The 18,119-nt window shown below is 38.1% G+C and overlaps 1 protein-coding gene across 2 annotated transcripts in view; it reads left to right on the top strand.

Annotated features, from left to right (window-relative positions):
- Positions 1–18,119, top strand: part of SLC9A8 (solute carrier family 9 member A8) — a 149,826-nt gene that overhangs the window by 33,709 nt on the left and 97,998 nt on the right. For both annotated transcript variants that reach the window (XM_007475754.3, XM_007475753.3), the window contains exon 4: positions 8,581–8,639. In XM_007475754.3, coding sequence (XP_007475816.1) covers positions 8,581–8,639 — 59 coding nt within the window. The remainder of the gene's footprint in view (positions 1–8,580; positions 8,640–18,119) is intronic.

Below are 18,119 nucleotides of genomic sequence, written 5' to 3'. Positions count from 1 at the left end.
AATTATTTAAGAATTCTATTTCTTCTTCTGTTAGTCTAGGCAGTTTATATTTTTGTATATATTCATCCATATCACCTAAATTGGTATATTTATTGCCATATAATTGGGCAAAGTAATTTTTAATGATTGCCTTAATTTCCTCTTCATCAGAGGTGCTGTCCCCCTTTTCATCTTTGATGCTGTTAATTTGCTTTTCTTCCTTCCTTTTTTTAATTAGATTGACCAGTACTTTGTCTATTTTGTTTGTTTTTTCAAAGTACCAGCTTCTTGTCTTATTTATTAAATCAATAGTTCTATCACTTTCGATTTTATTAATTTCTCCCTTAATTTTTAGGATTTCTAGTTTGGTTTTCTGCTGGGGGTTTTTAATTTGGTCACTTTCGAGTTATTTTATTTGCATTTCCAATTGATTGATCTCTGCTCTCCCTAGTTTGTTAATATATGCACTCAGGAATATGAATTTACCTCTGATTACCGCTTTGGCTGCATCCCAAAAGGTTTGAAAGGATGTCTCGCCATTGTCATTTTCTTCAATGAAATTATTAATTGTTTCTATGATTTCTTCTCTAACTAAACGATTTTGGAGTATCATATTGTTTAGTTTCCAATTAGTTTTTGATTTGGTTTTCCATGTACCCTTACTGATCGTTATTTTTATTGCCTTGTGGTCTGAAAAGGCTGCATTTATTATTTCTGCTTTTCTGCATTTGTGTGCCATGTTTCTGTGACCTAATGTATGGTCAATCTTTGTGAATGTGCCATGTGGTGCTGAGAAGAAGGTGTATTCCTTTTTATCCCTATTTATTTTTCTCCATATGTCTATGAATTCTAATTTTTCTAAGATTTCATTCACTTCTTTTACCTCTTTCTTATTTATTTTTTGATTTGATTTATCTAAATTTGATAATGGTTGGTTCAAGTCTCCCACTAATATGGTTTTACTGTCTATTTCTTCCTTCAATTCTCCTAGTTTCTCCATTAGAAAATTGGGTGCTATATTATTTGGTGCATATATGTTGATTAGTGATATTTCCTCATTATCTAAAGTCCCTTTTAACAAAATATAATTACCTTCCCTATCCCTTTTGATCAGGTCTATTTTTGCTTTGGCTTTATCAGATATCATGATTGCCACTCCTGCCTTTTTTCTGTCAGTTGAGGCCCAGAAGGTCTTACTCCATCCTTTAATTCTGACCTTGTGGGTGTCTACCCGCCTCATGTGTGTTTCTTGGAGACAACATATGGTAGGGTTTTGGATTTTAATCCATTCTTCTATTTGTCTACGTTTTATGGGTGAGTTCATCCCATTCACGTTCAAAGTTATGACTGTCACTTGTGGACTCCCTGGCATTTTGATATCCTTCCCTAATTCTAACCTTTCTTCTTCAGCTCTACCTTTTAGTCCAGTGATTTACTTTAAATCAGTCCCCCTTGTATTTCCCTTTCTACCCCTCTCCCTTCTTATTCCCTCCCTTATTTTCCCCTGTAGTCTTTTTAAAATTTCCCCCCCACCCTCTCCTTCCCTTGTACTGCTTCCCTCCCCACCAGTCTGTTTTTTACCCTTCTACTCCCCTATAGGGCGCAAATCTATTCTCTTCCCCAATGGATTGGATTGTTCTTCCCTCTTTGGGTCAGTTTCAAAGTACGTAAGAGTTGAGTATTTCCTATCTCCAACCTCTTTACCCTTCCAGTGTATCGATGTTCTCCCCCTCCCGCCATGAGCTTCTTTGTGACATATAAATTTATCCCCATTTGTTTCTTTTCCCATTTCTTTTAGTCATAACCTCTTTTCTTTTTTAGCTTTAGTCATGTATATATATATATATATATATATATATATATACATATATATATACATACACATGTATATGTATTTATGCATGCATATATCTATATACCTATTTATGTCTTGTCCTTTCATCCTATACAGTTTGCCACTGTTCCCTCTGAGTGTAGTTCTTCTAGCTGCTTAGGTGATAGCAACAGTTTTTAAGAGTTGCCAATGACCTCTTTTCTTATAGGGATACATATCATTTTAACTTATTGAGTCTCTTTAAAAAATCCTTTTTTGTTGTTGTTGTTGTTTTCCCCTCTTTTTTAATTACCTTTTGATGATTCTCTTGAGTTCTGTGGTTGGACTTCAAATTTTCTGTTCAGGTCTGGTCTTTTATTTATGAATGCTTGGAACTCTTCTGTTGTGTTAAATGACCATACTTTCCCCTGTAAGAATATAGTCAGTTTTGATGGGTATTTTATTCTTGGCTGTAGGCCTAGTTCCCTTGCTTTCTGGAATATCATATTCCATGCCTTTCGGTCCTTCAGTGTGGATGCAGACAGATCTTGTGTTATCCTCACCATGTTTCCATGGTATCTGAATGGTTTCTTCTTGGCAGCTTGTAATACCTGTTCTTTCATCTGATTATTTTTGAATTTGGCTATAACATTTCTTGGTGTTGTCAGTTGGGGATTAAATACAGGGGGTGATCTGTGGATTCTTTCAATCTCTACTTTCCCCTCTTGTTCTAGGATTTCGGGACAGTTTTCCTGGATAATTTCCTCTAGTATTATGTCCAGGCTTTTTCTTTTGTCGTGGTCTTCTGGTAGTCCAATTATTCTTAAATTGTCTCTTCTTGAACGATTTTCTAAATCGTCTGTTTTGTGAATGAGATGCTTCACATTTTCCTCAATTTTGTCATTCTTTTTGTTTTGTTTTATAGTGTCCTCCTGCCTTGTGAGGTCACTTGATTCTAGTTGTTTTACTCTGGTTCTTAAAGATTGGATTTCATCTTTGGCTTTTTGGTCGTCTTTTTCCTTCTGGTCTGAGTTTCTTTGAAGATTGTCTTTCATCCTCTTTATCTCGTCTTTCATCTCCTTTGCCTCATCTTTCATCTCCTTTGCCTCATTTTCCAGCTGGATGATTTTGGCTTTCAGGACACTATTTTCTTGTTTTAGTTCAAGTGCCTCTGTTTCCAGATGACTTATCTTAATTTTTAAGTTCTTTTCCCAATTGTCTTCAGCCTCTCTTAGTTGTGTTTTGAGTTCTTCCACAGCCTGTATCCAATTCGCTGGGATTTCTGGTTTATCGTTTGCTGATCTCTCCCCCTCTGTTCCATTTGGTGAGTAGTAGCTGTCTATTGTAGTTTCTTTCTTCTGTTTCTGTTGTTTGTTCAAATTCACCCCTTCTTTCCTCCCCATATTTGTCTGTGCTCTTGTTCCTCTCATTTTTTTGGTTTTTGGGGACTTCTATCAGTCTCCCCTCTTGGAGCTTTAACAGAGGATCTCTTGGTGTAATCTCTGAGGGAGGGTTGTTGGGGGTTTGAGCTTTCCTGTCCTCTGGAGGCTTTTGATTGGCTTAAAGTCCAGCAGTCAATGAGGATGGATGGGGAGCCTGGGCTTCCCTGTGTTCTGGAGACTTTTGATGGGATTGAGTTCAGCTTAGTTGGGCTGGGTTTACTCTGAGTTTTAAACTTCCTGGCTGGAGCAGATATGGAGGATCTCTAAAGCTTTGGCCAGGCTGCCAGGTCTATGCTCCTTCTAGGCTGCCATCTTGACTTCGCCTCTAGGTTTCTGTTTTTTCAGAAGACCCAGCTCTCTAAGGGGGGAGGGGTTGTTGCTTGCCTGGACTCTGAGGGCTCCTGATGGATGGGATTAGGTTCAGGTGGTGTGGGCCGAATGATCCCGGAGCCAAAAAAAGGAAGAAAAAAAAAGCAGCAACCTCCTCTTCCACAGTCTGTGTTGAGTGCCCAGAAACTGGCCCGGGTTACTTTCAAGGTAAGCTCTTTGGAGCAACCCCTTTGCCAGCCCTGAGTTTTCTGTCCTTTCAGTAGCTCTGAGGGCTCCTGATGGGATTGGGTTCAGCTGGTGCCCTAAAGCTGGGACCTCCCTTGAGACTCAGATGGAAGGACCCAGTCAGGGGGCTACCGGCTTCCCCCTTCTCTCTATGTTTCCCTGCCGTCTGTGTTGGGCGCCCCGGAGACTGGCTCAGGTTGCTTTCACAGTGAGTCCTCAGAGCCCTGAGGTTCCTGCTGCTGCTGTGGGCTCAGCACTCTGGGTTGGGGGGGATGGGTCCTGGGACCTTCTTTCTGTCTACCCCTTAGATCCGAGTGATCTAGGGTTCTGGCTTTTGGGGTGTGGTACCTTTTGATCCAGGTCCAGGAGGCGGTTTCCCCAGGTCTATCCTGTTGTTCAGCTTGAATTTCGGTGGCCTAGGAGCACTCTGTTTGCAATCGGTAAGGAAGGGTTTCCGAGGTCTGAACTTTCGCTGCTTCTACACCGCCATCTTGACCGGAAGTCCCAAGAACCTCCCCATTGTCCTTTAAAAGTTATGCAAAACACATTTCATCATTATAATATTGCTATTTTTCTATACCGTATTCTAGTTCTGTTGTCTTTGCATCAATTCATATGAATCTTGAAATTCATATGAAATCTAAAGTTTAGATTTTTTATTTTTTATTTAATTTTTTCCAAATATTATCTTAAAAAAATTTTTTTTAGTCAATTTAGAACATTATTCCTTGGTTATAAGAAGCATATTCTTTCCCTCTCTCCCCTCTCCCCACCCTTCTCATAGCCGACGTGCAGTTCCATTGAGTATTACATGTGTAAGGGTTAGATTTTTTAAAGAACCCTGTGTGTTTCACTAAATGTGCAGGAGATAACTTAGTCTCAGTCTTTTCCCTTAAGGCATACTTGGCACAGTCTTTTACACTCGAGATATAAGCCCAACCAGTGTTGCCTCACTAATATCAATTCCCTAATTATGAACCACCTTTTGATTTTGAGCCTCTAGAACTTGAGGAGAAATATGAGAATAATGATGCCCAAGGAAACTGTATGTCATTTATCCGGATAGGTTTTTTGGTTTTTTATATTCTCTACATTACAAGAAATTTCAATTTTCCCATCATGGGGAAAAGCTATAGCTTGAACACTCTTTAAATTCATCCACATTGGAGCCTCTGATCACACACGATCTTTTTTCCTGTAGCTAACTCTTGAGAACCATTCATCACATTGCAGTTCATCACATAAGTAAGCAATAATACCTGTTAAGCCATATCTTTTGTGAGACATAGTTAACTTTATCAGATTTTTTTTGTTGTTGTTTTTTGATGTTGAAAATAGCCTTGTATTATAAAGTAGCAGCACTTTCATCTTTGGTTATCATGACTGTTTAAGTTTGTTGCTTTGAAATACAAATTTCAATTTTAAATTCTAATATCCTAGCTAGCCAGTGGTTGAGGGGAGATCTTAGAGTTGGGGTAATATTTATGAATAAAGGTGTCACTGTGGAGGCCTCACTTTGCTGACTCAGTCCTTGTACTCATTCCTTTATGTTTCCTCCTCCCTACTGGATTGGGGCTGTGCTTATTCCTTCCCATGCCTTTCCTTTCTCTTCTTCTATGGATGGTTTAGGATGCTTCTCTTCTCTGCTCACTGCTTTCTACTCCCTGAATTTTTCCCAGAAGATTTATCAGTCATACTGTTTTACTACAATCAGCTTACATTTTAACCAAAAGCTATGTAATAGCTGATTAGGTCATTCCTCCCCCCCATCCCATTCTGTTTTATGGAATTTATGTCAGACAAAAGGTAATATAATCACAATAGTTCAGAGATGCTATTTAGTAAAATTCCTAACATTAAGGAAAAGGTTTGGTTCTCTGCATTAATTGAAATTTATGCTTATCATTAGTTAATTCCTCATTTTTTTTAGTTTGAGGCAAAAATCAGGATATAGGAAATGTTTAGGGAAAAGAAGTGAGCAGAATATATTACAGTGGCTGACAGGGAGGGGAAGTTAGTAAAAGAGTAGACTTTTATGTGGAACTTCCCCAGTCCTTAAAAAGAACTGAATTATCAGTTAAAAATATCAGTTAAAAAAAAAAATCAGTTAAAAAAGTTAAAAAATTCCCAGTTAAAAAACTGGTCATTCCAGTACATTTTTGGGGCAAAATTGCCTGATGATAGCCTAATGACTCTCCTATATATCTTTCATTTCTTTTCTGTAGTTCAGCACACCTTTCACTTGCTGTCTCTTTTTTTTTTTTGCATGTTACATCCATGCCACTAACTCTTTCTGGCTCAGTTAAATTCTGGGTGAAACTGAGGATGTACTAATGGGGAAATCAAGAAGGAACCAATGTGTTGTCAGATACTTGGGAAAGAGGGAACAGATAAAAGGTAGCACCACTTCTCCCTCCCCTCAGATAGAGCTGTTTGACTAGGGAGTCAGGTCTGACTAGAGCTGAAGGGTAAGTGGAAATCCCTTTCAGTCTCTCTTCTTTAGTTGTAATTCCCCATCTAACACATTGAAAATGGTTGAGTTTTCAATAAAACCCAAAATAAGTATTTATTGGGTAAATGGTTAAGGTATAAACAAGGATAGAGGAAACAGGAAGTCTCTATTACCCCCCTATAGCTGGTTTCAGGGGGTTTGAAGCACAAGTCTGGGACTAAGTCCCAGAGTATATTTAATGTTTTTGTGAGCCCAAGATGTTGGTACTTCTTGTCTCAGAGATATGGTTTTGTGAATCTTCTGCAGGATAGGCTATTTCCTTCCCCTAAGGGAAAAATCTCTATCCTAATAATATAACAGATAAATGGTTTGGATCTTCTATTTCTCAGCATAGGTTTTATTGGATATAGGTTGTCTTCTCAATAAGGGTTTTGTTCCTTTTCTCTTCAAGCCAATTAGAGAAGAACTTAGCAGTTTTCCAACTGCTCCACCTTTTAACTTGGCTAGAATGTTCCATTCCCATTCCCTGAAGGCAGCAGAGATCCATCTCATATTTCTCTGAGATAGCTTTTCAAAATCCAGGCATTTCTCTCTTATACAAATTCCTCTTTTTCTGTTGTACAGAGTCAGCCAGACATATGTACCAAAGTCCAGTACTTACCTTATTGTTTAACAGTCTATACTATCTATCTTATGAAATATTTTCTAAATATTCCTCCACCCCCAAAATAACAAATCTTAACCTATCTTAAATATCTTAATCTAAATTCTATACTAAGATCAAGATTAAAGGAAAGTGGGAGGGTAGGAAAGTAATGCAAATACATAGGTATTTTGAACATAGCAACAGATTCAACAATGTAACCTTTTTTTGTAACAAACTAAATCTTCCTATCTCAATGAACAATAACAATGTACTAACTATGAACTCTTATGAATTCTATTAATGCCTATGGTAATAATAACTCTTCTTTTAAAATTATATCATAAGATGTGGTATTATACTGTCCCTAGTTTATCTCTAGTTCCAAACTTCCCTAAGCTAATCTTTCCCTATTGGTTAATAAATTAATATATTAGTCTTCCTTAACCTATGTTAGTATGTTAATCCATTAGTATCATACAAATGTATAGTCTTATAGCCTCCCGGCCTGCGAGAGGCTGCAAGGGTGAGAAGATAGAGATAGAGTAGAAGTTTTAGATCCCGCGAAGGGCGTGAACGAGCCGACTTTAGAGATGTGAATAATTGAGTCAGTAGACAATTATTATTTGTAAGAGCCACAGCTGCTCCGACCACTGAGCTATCCAGGCTATCTCACCCAATGGTCTCAATTTAACACTACACTGGTCAGAGGATAATGCTAGCTCAGATGGAAAGGAGATCAGAAACTACAGGAGGTAGATAATGCTAGGTATCATTAGGAGAGAGAGAGAGAGTAAGTAAGATAGGCCTGGCCTAAAGACCAGGCCTTAGTGAGAAAGATAGAGAGGAGAGAGACAGGGGAGAAGATGTTCCTTATCAAACCTGTGGATGTGCTCCAAGTGGGCGGAGCTGACTGCGGCTCGTTTATTTATAGTCTTGACAGCTCAATACATATTGAACAGTTATATGATACCTCAATACATATGGATGAGTTACCTGGGGTATTCCCATTGGATAATGCAACTTATAACAAGGTGAAGGTGGGGTTATTATCTCCGGGAGAGTGAGACAAAAGAAAGCAAGGTTTCGCGCCTAAACTTCAGCCACGCTGGCAATAAAATTTATTGCCATGCACAGGATGGCCATGTGCTCACTCACAATCCTTGTCTCTCCATAATGTCTATGGGCTGGACTGCTACAAGTCTTTTGTACAAATTTTACATATGTACAACTATATTACATTTTTACATGAGGTCTGACCAGAAGTCATTCAGACAAGAATCTTTGTATCTTCTTGCCTGCATGAGCCCTACAGAATCTCAAATAGGTTGATCTTATGTACAATATAACCCCAAAATATCAGTATGAATAAATGTTGATTCTAAGATGGAAGGTAAAGGTTTAAAAAAAAAAAAGAAAGAGTAGTACTATTAAACAAATCTTACCTAATTTTGAATATTGAGTAATTGATATCTAAATCTTTTTTTCCAAAAAATAAATTTTATTGATATCTTTTTTAAAAAATAAAACTAAATCCTATTTAACTGCTTTGTGTTTATTCTCTTTATATTTCTATGCAAACATGTCTCCCCTTTTAGAATATAAGCTTCCTGCAAGGAGGGCTTATTTTACTAACAGTGATTATAATTTTTATGAAATTCTTCAAATCAGAGTTGTCTATCTCTATTTCTTATAGGTATCCTTATGGGAGCAGTTATAAAAATCATAGAATCTCAGAAACTGGCAAATTGGAAGGTAATGTTTATAATTACTTTTAATATAATTTGAGCCTTTTTATTTGTTGCCCTTATTTTGTTTTTAAAGGTAATACTGGGGACAATTGTATTCTGGTGAATATGATTCCTTTACTACTATATTCTGTTAATCAAATTGTTTATAATACTTTGTTGATTTTTGATTGCATTCTATTAGGCTTCATTTTTATATTGATGTCTTCAGAACTAAGCAGCTAAAACTGTCATTCCTATGCTGCCCCAAGTGAAGAATAATAGATAAGTAATACTAGATTAAAAAAAAACACCTTTGTTATGGACTTATTCAAAACATTGAGGAATAAATACCTTATGAACATTATTCAGCTGTCAACTACATAGATACCTCTGAGTATATAGTATCATAGTTTAGGACTGAAAAAAATTTATCTGCTATAGTTATACTTTTAATACTGTAAGGGTTAAATATAGGAGTTTGACAAAGTGAAGAGAACAGTTTAATAAAAACTTTGTTTAATTTAGAAAGAAGTATAGATGGAAAGATAGAAAAGAGATTATTAATCTTATACCCTATAAATCTACCTAAATTAAGTATCACTAGTAAAAAATTCCCAATATCTCCCTAAATTTTCCTAATACTACCTTTAACTATCTTCTTAGGACAGGTTCTTAGACTGCCTGGCACACCAGACCTAAGCTACCCTACTCTATCTGTAAATTATTAACTAACTAAATCCCTAAAACTGTGATGGTGAATTTATGACACACATCGGCACTGACACACATAGCCATTTTCAATGACATGCAGCCACATGTGGACTCAGCATGCCTTGGGGCCTAGGAGCCACACGCCCGCTGCTCTGGCCATGGCCATACCCCAGCTTGGCCCAGGGGGTAGGGCTGCTCCATGTGCTGGCTGTTGGGGTGGGGGGGTGATCAGTAGGCAGCAGGTGCCAGGCAGGTCGGGCTACTACAGAGGTGGGGAGGAGGAGTATTTGTGTGGGTAGACAGGCTGGGGGGTGTCAGCTACTGCTCTTGCAGTGCTCCTGAGCCAGCCAGCTGGGGAGGGACAGGGTGGGGTGGAGCCGGGCTGGCAGAAGACTGGGCGGGGCTCCAGCCCACTTGCAATGGAAGAGTGTCTAGAACCAATTACCAGACACTTTTAGCACCCTGAAAAATATAACAATGACTTTACTCACCATTTTTCCCTCTACGTACTTTTGTGAGATCTTATTCTCAGCATTAAATAATATCAAAATCAACAAGAGAAACAGATTGACAGATGAAGTTAGTAGTGCTTGCTTGGGCTTGAAGTGTACAAAATACCAACATTCAATTGAAGATTTAGTCAGTGAAATTCAGCAACAAAAAAGTCACTAAGAGACAAGTTAGTTAAAGAATTTCCCCTCCCGCGCTTATCTTAGTTCACAGCACCCCACACATGTTAAATAATATCAAGATCAACAAAAGAAACCAACTGAAAGATGAACAAAGAAGTCACTAAGCAGGTAAGTTAAATAATTAGTTTTTGGTTTATTAAATACAGTTATATATTACAATTATACATTTTTGTTATTTAAACTATAAATATCATGAAATTATGGTTTTTTTCTTGACATGACACACCACCCGAGTTTTGCTTGGGGTTTTTTTTGGTCGAATTTTGACACACCAAGCTCAAAAGGTTGCCCATCACTGCCCTAAAACAATAGACAACCAACTATCACCAGCCAACTTCCAGCAGCCCCTTGCCTGAGAACCAGACCTCCTGCCCTCTAGAGATCCTAGAGGCAAAAGACCCTTCCCACAGCAGTTGCTTCCTTTATCTCTTCAATGACGAACTCCTGTTTTACAACCTTCCCACCAGAAAGCATTTCCTACTTCCTCTCCTCAGTGTCCTGATATCTTCGGTAATGGAATCTTCAGCTCTGGCTCACTGCTCACTGAACCTGTCAGTTCTCTAATCCACTGAGAAACCTGCTTTCTCCCCTCTTAAGCTAGACAAAAGGAGAGATTAAGAAAATCCCTTTAACAATACTTATATAAATATTCTTACATATTTGTTTCAATACCAACTATATTTATAAGTACATAGGACTTTTAAAAATCCTTATTTTCAGTCTTAAAATCAATGCTAAGTATTGGTACCTAGGCAAACCCCCAAATATTCTTCTTTGGGGAGATACCACTGAACCTTATCCTTTGAGGTCTTATGCCCACTTTTTTGCAATTCCAAAAGAAGGTGTTTACTATATTCCTGACATGCTTCTGCATCTGTTGAAGCCAAGAGTAGATCACCTATGTATTTGATTAATTTGCTGTTTTTAAATTTTATATCTGTGTCTTGGCTCAAAATTTGTGTGAATAAAATCGGGCTTTCCACAAACCTCTGGGGCAAAAGACTCCATGTATATAAGAGCCCTTCCAGGTGAAAGCAAAGATATTCCTGAAGTTCTCATGTATGGGTATGGAAAAGAAGGCTGAGCACAAGTCCACTACTGCAAATTATGTAGCTATGCTGGAAATAGAGGAAATAATAGTATTTTGTTGGAAACTACAGAGTGTCTCTTTATAACGTGATTATTCACAGTCCTCAAATAGTGTAGGAATCTATAGAGGTGCTTGCCATCAGGTTCCATTTTTGTTTTTTTAATGGGCAGGATAGGCATGTTGTATTCAGATTTATAGGAAATTATGATGCTCATGTCGATTAATGAGTTTATTACAGGGGTAATGCCCTCTATTGCCTCCTTTGAGAGAGGATGCTGAGGAATGGAAGGAGGTGGACTAGATTTAGTTGTTTTTTTTTTTCACTTTAAACATTTTATTTGGTCATTTCCAAACATTATTCATTGGAAACAAAGATCATTTTCTCACACCTCGCCACCCCCCCCATCTCTCCCATAGCCGACGCACGATTCCACTGGGTATCACATGTGTTCTTGGTTTGAATCCATTTCCACGTTGTTGGTATTTGCATTAGAGTGTTCATTTAGACTCTCTCCTCAGTTGTATCCCCTTCCCCCATGTAGTCAAGCAGTTGCTTTTCCTCGGTGTTTTTACTCCCATAGTTTATCCTCTGCTTGTGGATAATGTTTTTTAGATCCCTGCAGATTGTTCAGGGACATTGCATTGACACTAATGGAGAAGTCCATCACCTTCGATTGTACCACAGTGTATCAGTCTCTGTGTATAATGTTTTCCTGGTTCTGCTCCTTTCGCTCTGCATCACTTCTTGGAGGTTGTTCCAGTCTCCATGGAATTCCTCTACTTTATTATTCCTTTTAGCACAATAGTATTCCATCACCAACATATACCACAATTTGTTCAGCCATTCCTCAATTGAAGGGCATCCCCTCATTTTCCAATTTTTGGCCACCACAAAGAGTGCAGCTATGAATATTCTTGTACAAGTCTTTTTCCTTATTGTCTCTTTGGGGTACAAACATAGCAGTGCTATAGCTGGATCAAAGGGCAGACAGTCTTTTATCACCCTTTGGGCATAGTTCCAAATTGCCCTCCAGAATGGTTGGATCAATTCACAACTCCACCAGCAATGAATTAATGTCCCTACTTTGCCACATCCCCTCCAGCATTCATTACTTTCCTTTGCTATCATGTTAGCCAATCTGCTAGGTGTGAGGTGATACCTCAGGGTTGTTTTGATTTGCATCTCTCTGATTATAAGAGATGTAGAACACTTTTTCATGTGCTTATTAATAGTTTTGATTTCTTTGGCTGAGAACTGCCTGTTCATGTCCCTTGCCCATTTATCAATTGGAGAATGGCTTGATTTTTTGTACAATTGCTGTAGCTCTTTGTAAATTTGAGTAATTAAACCTTTGTCAGAGATTTTTATGAAGATTGCTTCCCAATTTGTTGCTTCCCTTCTGATTTTAGTTACATTGGTTTTGTTTGTACAAAAACTTCTAAATTTGATGGATTCCAGATTATTTATTTTGCATTTTGTGACTCTTTCTAAGTCTTGCTTGGTTTTAAAACCTCTCCCTTCCCAAAGGTCTGACATGTATACTATTCTGTGTTAACCTAATTTACTTATAGTTTCCTTCTTTATGTTCAAGTCATTCACCCATTTTGAATTTATCTTGGTGTAGGATGTGAAGTGTTGATCTAAACCTAATCTTTCCCACACTGTCCTCCAATTTTCCCAGCAGTTTTTATGAAATAATGGATTTTTGTCCCAAAAGCTGGGATCTTCGGGTTTGTCATGTACTGTCTTGCTGAGGTCACTTACCCCAAGTCTATTCCACTGATTCTCCTTTCTGTCTCTTAGCCAGTACCAAATTGTTTTGATGACCGCTGATTTATAATATAGTCTGAGATCTGGGACTGCAAGGCCCCCTTCCTTTGTATTTTTTTTTTTCATGATTTCCCTGGATATCCTTGATCTTTTGTTCTTCCAAATGAACTTTGTTATGGTTTTTTCTAGATCAGTAAAAAAAATTTTTGGAAGTTCCATGGTTATGGCACTAAATAGATGAGTTTGGGTAGGATGGTCATTTTTATTATATTGGCTCGTCCTACCCATGAGCAGTTAATGTTTTTCCAATTGTTCAAGTCTAGTTTTAGTTGTGTGGAGAATGTTTTGTAGTTGTGTTCATAAAGTTCCTGTGTTTGTCTCGGGAGATAGATTCCTAAGTATTTTATTTTGTCTAAGGTGATTTTGAATGGGATTTCTCTTTCTAGCTTTTGCTGCTGAGCTGTGTTGGAAATATATAGAAATGCTGATGACTTAGGTGGGTTTATTTTGTATGCTGCAACTTTGCTAAAGTTGTTGATTATTTCAATTAGCTTTTTGGTTGAATATCTAGGATTCTTTAAGTAAATCATCATGTCATCTGCAAAGAGTGATAACTTGGTCTCCTCATTACCAACTTTAATGCCTTCAATTTCTTTTTCTTCTCTAATTGCTACTGCTAGTGTTTCTAGTACAATGTCAAAAAATAGAGGTGATAATGGGCATCCTTGTTTCACTCCTGATCTTAATGGGAATGCATCTAGTTTATCCCCATTGCAGATGATATTAGCTGATGGTTTTAGATATATACTGTTTATTATTTTTAGGAACGACCCTTCTATTCCTATGCTTAATAGTGTTTTCAACAGGAATGAGTGTTGTATTTTGTCAAAGGCTTTTTCTGTGTCTATTGAAATAATCATGTGATTTTTGTTGGTTTGCTTGTTGATGTGGTCAATTATGTGGATAGTTTTCCTAATATTGAACCAGCCCTGCATCCCTGGTATAAATCCTACTTGATCATTGTGAATGACTCTTCTGATCACCTGCTGGAGTATTTTTGCTAGTATCCTATATAAGATTTTTGCATCTATATTCATTAGGGAGATTGGTCTATAATTTTCTTTCTCTGTTTTTGGCCTGCCTGGCTTTGGAATTAGTACCATGTTTGTGTCATAAAAGGAATTTGGTAGAACTCCCTCTTTGCTTATTATGTCAAATAGTTTGTATAGTATTGGGGATAGTTGTTCTTTGAATGTTTGATAGAATTCACTTGTGAATCCATCAGGCCCTGGGGATTTTTTCTTAGGAAGTTCTTTGATGGCCTGTTGGATTTCTGTTTCTGATATGGGATTATTTAAGAAATCTATTTCTTCTTCTGTTAGTCTAGGCAATTTATATTTTTGTAGATATTCATCCATATCACCTAGGGTTTGTATATTTATTGCCATATAGTTGGGCAAAGTAGTTTTTAATGATTGCCTTAATTTACTCTTCACTGGAGGTGAGGTCCCCCTTTTCATCCTTGATGCTGTTAATTTGCCTTTCTTCTTTCCTTTTTTAATTAGATTGACCAGTACTTTGTCTATTTTGTCTGTTTTTTCAAAGTACCATCTTGTTTATTAAGCTCAATAGTTCTATCACTTTCAATTTTATTAATTTATCCCTTAATTTTTAGGATCTCTAGTTTGGTTTTCTTCTGGGGGTTTTAAATTTGTTCGTTCTCAAGTTTTTTGATGTGAATGTCCAATTCATTGATCTCTGCCCTCCCTAATTTGTTAATATATGCACTCATGGATATGAATTTTCCTCTAAGTACTGCTTTGGCTGCATCCCATACGGTTTGAAAGGATGTCTAACCATTGTCATTTTCCTCAATGAAATTATTGTTTCTATGATTACTTCTCTAACCAATTTTGGAGTATCATATTATTTAATTTCCAATTAATTTTTGATTTGGCTCTCCATGTGCCCTTACCGATCAATATTTTTATTGCTTTGTGATCTGAAAAGGTTGCATTTATTATTTCTGCTTTTCTGCATTTGAGTGCCATATTTCTGTGACCTAGTGTATGATATATTTTTGTGAATGTGCCATGTGGTGCTGAGAAGGTGTATTCCTTTTTGTCCCTATTTTATTTTTCTCCATGTGTCTATTAACTTTTATTTTTCTAAGATTTCATTCACCTCTTTTACCTCTTTCTTATTTATTTTTTGATTTGATTTATCTAAATTTGATAGTGTTTGGTTCAAGTCTTCCACTAATATGGTTTTACTGTCTATTTCCTCCTTCAATTCTCCTAGTTTCTCCATTAAAAATTTGGATGCTATACCATTTGGTGCATACATGTTGATTAGTGATATTTCCTCATTGTTTATACTCCCTTTTAACAGAATATATTTATCTTCCCTATCCCTTTTGATCAGGTCTATTTTTGCTTTGGCTTTGTCAGATATCATGATTGCAACTCCTGCCTTCTTTCTATCAGTTGAGGCCCAAAAGGTCTTACTCCAACCTTTAATTCTAACCTTGTGAGTATCAACCCGCCTCATATGTGTTTCTTGAAGACAACAAATGGTAGGGTTTGGGCTTCTAATCCAATCTGCTATTTGTCTACATTTTATGGGTGAGTTCATCCTATTCACGTTCAAAGTTATGATTGTCACTTGTGGATTCCCTGGCATTTTGATATCTTCCCCTAGTTCTGACCTTTCTTCTTTAGCTATATCCTTTTGAACCAGTGGTTTACTTTAGGTCCGTCCCCCTAGTCCCCTCCCTTGATATGCTTCCCTTTCTAGCCCCTCCCTTTTTATGCTCCCTTCCCCTCCTCCCTCTCCTTCCCTCCCTTTTTATACTCCCTCATCCCTCCCCCTCCTTGATTTTCCTTTCTTTCTTACCCTGTTGGAGAAGATAGAATTCAGGATCCCACTGGATCTAGATGTTCTTCCCTCTCAGATTTTATTTCACTGAGAGTAAGGTTTAAGTAATTCTACTTCACGCTCTCTTCCTCTCCTTCTCATATGAGAGTTCTTCCCCTCCCCTTCCCACGTGTATCTTTGTATGGGAAAGATTATTCTATTTAGTCCTTCCCCCCCCTCCATTTCTTGAAGTAAATGTTAGCATTAGCGATGATTCCCCTTCTCCCTTTTTCTTTCTTTGCCCCCCCCTTTCACCAAATCTTCTTGATGCCCCAATCTTTCACTATGCATGATTCTTCTAACTACTCTTATGATGTGCATACAATTTTTGAGAGTTACACAATACATTTCCCCCAGGTATTAATATATATAATTTGATATAAATGTAGTCCTTATAGAAGAGAGTTTGACCTAAAGAAAAAAGATAAGATCTATCTCCTTTTCCCTTTCTTTCATATTTACCTTTTCATGTTTCTCTTGCTTTCTGTGATTGGATGTCAAATTTTCCACTAAGTTCTGGTCTTTTCTTAGCAAATGCTTGGAAATATTCTATTTTGTTGAATGCCCATACTTTCCCCTGGAAACATATAGTCAGTTTTGCTGGGTAGTTGATTCTTGGTTGGAGACCCAGCTCTCTTGCCTTTCTAAATATTGTGTTCCATGCTTTGAGGTCTCTTAGTGTGTTAGCCACTAAGTCCTGTGTGATTCTTATGGGAGCGCCCCTATGTCTGAAGCTCCTCTTCTTGGCTTCTTGTAGGATTTTCTCCTTTTCTTGGAAGCTCTTGAATTTGGTGATTACATTCCTGGGGGTTGTCTTTTGGGGATTAAGTATAGAGGGTGTTCTATGAACCCTTTCTATTTCTATTTTGCCCCCTTGCTCCAGAACATGTGGGCAATTTTCTTCTATAATCTCCTGTAGAATAGCATTGAGGTTTTTATTTATCTCTGGTTTTTCGGGGAGACCAATAATTCTGAGGTTGTCTCTTCTTCCTCTGTTTTCCAAGTCTGTGACCTTTTCAGTGAGATATTTCATGTTTTCTTCTAATTCGTTAATTTTTTGGCTTTGCTTTATTGATTCTTGCTGTTTTGTAATCTTGCTGTCTTCCATTTGCTTAATTCTGGTCATTAGGGACTGGTTTTGCTTTTCAGCTTTGTCTGCCCTTCTATTAGATGCTTCCAGCTCCTTCTCCAATTCTGAAGTCTTGTCTATCAGACTGCTGATCTCTTTCTCCCATTTTTCTTTCCAAAAGGTTTCCATCTTTTGGGCATGCTCACTGTCTTCCAGTTGCTTAATTCTGGTCTTTAGGGACTGGTTTTGCTTTTCAGCTTTGTCTGCCCTTCTATTAGATGCTTCCAGCTCCTTCTCCAATTCTGAAGTCTTGTCTATCAGACTGCTGATCTCTTTCTCCCATTTTTCTTTCCAAAAGGTTTCCATCTTTTGGGCATGCTCGCTGTCTTCCAGTTGCTTAATTCTGGTTGTTAGGGACTGGTTTTGCTTTTCAGCTTTGTCTGCCCTTCTATTAGATGCTTCCAGCTCCTTCTCCAATTGTGAAATCTTGTCTATCAGACTGCTGATCTCTTTCTCCCATTTTTTTCCCAAAAGGTTTCCATCTTTTGGGTAAGCTCCAGTTTGAGATCTTCCAGAGCTTGTGGATAGTTTCCATTTTGGGAGGCATGTTCTGATTTTGTTTGGATTTCATCCTCATTCTCTTCTTTTCCTTGGGTACTCCCTCCATAAAAGTTTTCAATAGTAACTTTTTTCCCCCCTTTCTTCTTGGAGGCTTGATTTTGGGACATGTGAGCCATCCTTTTGGTGGTTTTATTCCACTTTCTTTTCTTTGGTCTGGGGTCTGGGTGATATGGGCGGGTTTTCTGTGAATTTAGGTTGCCTCAGACTAGTTCTTCCCAGCCTCTGAGGTTTCATAGAGACGAGGGCCCCTGTGTTCAGCCCAACCGCCCAGGCGATCAGCGCAGCCTGCCCATGTGTTCAGCTCCGCCCAGGTGCTCAGCGCAACCACCCCGGAGTTCAGTTCTACAGCCCCCTGTGCTCAGCGCAGGATTCTCCTATGAAACCTCCCTGAGAGGTCATTTCCTTGCAGTCTTTAGATCCCAAGGATCCTGGTGTGCCCCCCTTCCCCCCCAGACAGAGATGCTCCTCACTCACTCGCTGTCCCAGTGAGAGCTCTGATAGCTTACTCTGGTTTGGTAGGTGGGGGGAGGGGCGGCTCAGTTCACATTTTTGTGCGAGCTTTTCCTCCTCCTTATAGTGTGGAAATGTTCAAACCCCACATACCTTCATTTCTGTGGGGTACTAGAGAGTTCCTC

The sequence above is a fragment of the Monodelphis domestica genome, chromosome 1 (genome assembly GCF_027887165.1).
Source record: "Monodelphis domestica isolate mMonDom1 chromosome 1, mMonDom1.pri, whole genome shotgun sequence".
Lineage (NCBI taxonomy): Eukaryota > Metazoa > Chordata > Mammalia > Didelphimorphia > Didelphidae > Monodelphis > Monodelphis domestica.
This window is presented reverse-complemented; position numbering and strand designations above follow the sequence as displayed.